Source organism: Theropithecus gelada, unplaced genomic scaffold, assembly GCF_003255815.1.
Source record: "Theropithecus gelada isolate Dixy unplaced genomic scaffold, Tgel_1.0 HiC_scaffold_6110, whole genome shotgun sequence".
NCBI classification, from domain to species: domain Eukaryota; kingdom Metazoa; phylum Chordata; class Mammalia; order Primates; family Cercopithecidae; genus Theropithecus; species Theropithecus gelada.
This window is the reverse complement of record NW_020262761.1, coordinates 1-2,754: the sequence shown is the minus strand read 5'-3', so window position 1 is coordinate 2,754 and position 2,754 is coordinate 1. Positions and strand designations below refer to the sequence as shown.

The window sequence follows — 2,754 nt, the reverse complement described above, 5'->3', positions numbered from 1 at the left end:
GTCACCCAGCTTTTGAGGAAGCCACAAACCCTCCAATTAATGCTGATCCTGACATTAAGGAGACAAGACTTCATAGTGAACAAGGCCTTTTATTAAGAAAATTCTATTTTTGTTCTATTTTAGTACATTCCAATTATATAGTCTTTTTGTGCTTTTGCAAATAGTCGTGGTACAAAGGTGGAAAAAAAGATGTTGGAATTCACATTTGAAAATTAATCAGAATAAAATCTCCTCTCTTCAGTGATGTCATGAAGCTACCCAGTCTCCATCCACTGCAAACAGCTTCTCTTATATTCATTCAGGTAGTCAATGGACCATAGTCAATCTTTACTTAGATGTGGAGACAGTGGATAGGGGAGATTTCAACTGGACTTGATCTTGGAAAGGTTACTGCAAAGGCAAGGATGATCTGTAGTCATGATTAGCAGCAAGAGGAATAGCATCTTCTGTAACAAAACGGTCGGCAGCCACAGCAGTCAGAGCTGTATCTACACCCATAGCGAGAGCAAAATCCATATCCAGAGCCATATCCACAACCATAGCCACAGCCTGTTCCATTTCTAGAGCCGTATCCACAGCCATAACCACAGTCAGTTCCATATCCAGAGCCGTATTGACAGCCAGAGCCGTATCGATAGCCAGAGCCAGAGCCACAACCATATCTACAGCCAAATTTCCAGCGAGAGCTGTATCCGCAGCCCCCACAGGAGATTCTGTAGTAGTTGCAACGCATGGTGTCAGGAGGTGAGATTTCAGTGGAGCTGCAAGAGTGTCCTTTACTCTTCCAAGACCTTCATATACTTCCAGTGATGCATGGGTCATCCTCATATGGGCTCTATTTGCTCATTTTACAATTAATGGCCTAAACTGAGCTCATTCTGTATACATCTACTTTCTTAGGAATTCATAATTTGTTTACAGCTTCCCTAGGAATATTTTCATGCTTGAAAAGAAAACAAACATACAAGTTCCAAACATGTAAGCTTATACAACAATAATTTTATTTGCCATAATTTCACTTCATGCTCGTATCATAACACGTCACCAAAATATATTTGACCTATAAATGTATGTTTATCATTCTATTCTTGTAAGGTCTAGGGAATCATCTATTAAATAAGGAGTTCTACTCACTGTTCTTAATATCATCATTTCTTCTTATCCGTTCCTAACACTTTTGGTTTTTTATCACAATCACTTCAAATTACTTTTCAGGGATTTTGGACAGGGAATTGAGTATATCCACGTGGTACCTCCACTCTCTGAAACTCTCTACTTACCTCAGAAAAAAAAGCTTTTCCATCCCCTTCTTTTCCATGCAGGTTATGATCTTCTGTTCCTTCTTTGAGGAAAAAATGTTTTTAAACTTGTGATAGGTCAGTTATGTAAGGAGATGTATCATTTATTATTTAAAAAACAAACTTTGCCAAGAATGCTAATTTAGAAAGAGGGTAAATCCTTGGTTCATGGCTTCTTTGTTGTTGAAATCCAACTGTAGGGTGTAATCCTTAAACATATGTCATTTTTGAATTTACTCAGAGTACTCTCATGTTTGTGTTATATATCAGTGCTTCCCACTAAAATGTAATCAATCAATAATTCATTACTCCATCAAGTCGAATGGATGGGGAATGGCGAGATGTTGATCAAAGGGTACAAAATTTTAGTTAGTAGAAATCAGATTTAGCAATCCCTTGCACAGAATGCTGACTATAATAATTAATAATGCATCATATATTTTTAAATTACTGAAACAGTATATTTTAAATGTTTTCACCACAAAAATGTATCAATATGTGAGAAATTTGACTTGTTAATTGACTTGATTTAATCATTTCACAGTATTTTCTTGATTTTAGTCACATTTACGTTCTTCAAAACAAAATTTTAATGATTTTTACGTGTAAGAAACTTTTTTGATATTTACATTATGACATTAATAATAGTTGACCTTACTGTAAATTTCCTGTTCATTCTTTCTTTAACTTCATATCTTCTCCTGTTATTTCTGTGATAAGTGAATTCATACTTCATGACTTTTCTTCATTGAGAACACTCTTATTCCTAAATTCTGGGGTTCTTGCGGTTGCTTCACCCTCCATCTTTGCTTCTCGTTTTACACACTAGAAAATCTTCAAATCTTCTCTGCTACTCCGATTCCAATATTATGTATATGAAATAACTCCTAAAACTAAAATTGTCTGTATCAGTCTGGGCCCAGTCAGGAGACAGAAATACACAGCAAGTTTAACAGGAAAAGTTTCACATAAAAATCATAAACTATAATAATAGAGCATTTTTAAGATATGATGAATCTATATGCTACTCCAAGACTGTGGGAGAATACTGAAGGAAAAATAAACTTAGAAAAGGTACTCTACCTTCTGGCTTACTGTATTGAAAAGTTGTTGTGCTATAGTTAACTACTGTATTGCATAGTTTGAAAAACTTATTAACAGAGTAGATATCCTGTTAACTATTCCTACCAAAGAGAGCAGAGGAGGTATCTTTTGTAGATGATGAATATGTCTATTACCTTCACTGTTGAGATGGTTTCATGAGCATATGCATATGTCCAAATTCATGAAATTATATACATTACACATGTATACTTTTATATCAATTATATCTCAATGACATGAGGGATGTTGAGCTTTAGCCTGGCAAGAACCTTTATTTGGCCCTGTCGTTTGAAAAGTAGCACCATAGGAGGGGGCGGAGCAAGATGGCCGAATAGGAGCAGCTCCAGTCTTC

General features: G+C 35.7%; 1 protein-coding gene across 1 annotated transcript; it reads right to left on the bottom strand.

Moving 5' to 3' along the window:
- Nucleotides 1-421: 421 nt before the first annotated feature.
- LOC112617915 (keratin-associated protein 21-2-like) lies at nucleotides 422-733 on the bottom strand. The gene has a single exon (XM_025374566.1). The coding sequence runs from the start codon at nucleotides 731-733 to the stop codon at nucleotides 422-424; it is 312 nt and encodes a 103-aa protein (XP_025230351.1).
- Between the last annotated feature and the right edge of the window lie 2,021 nt (nucleotides 734-2,754).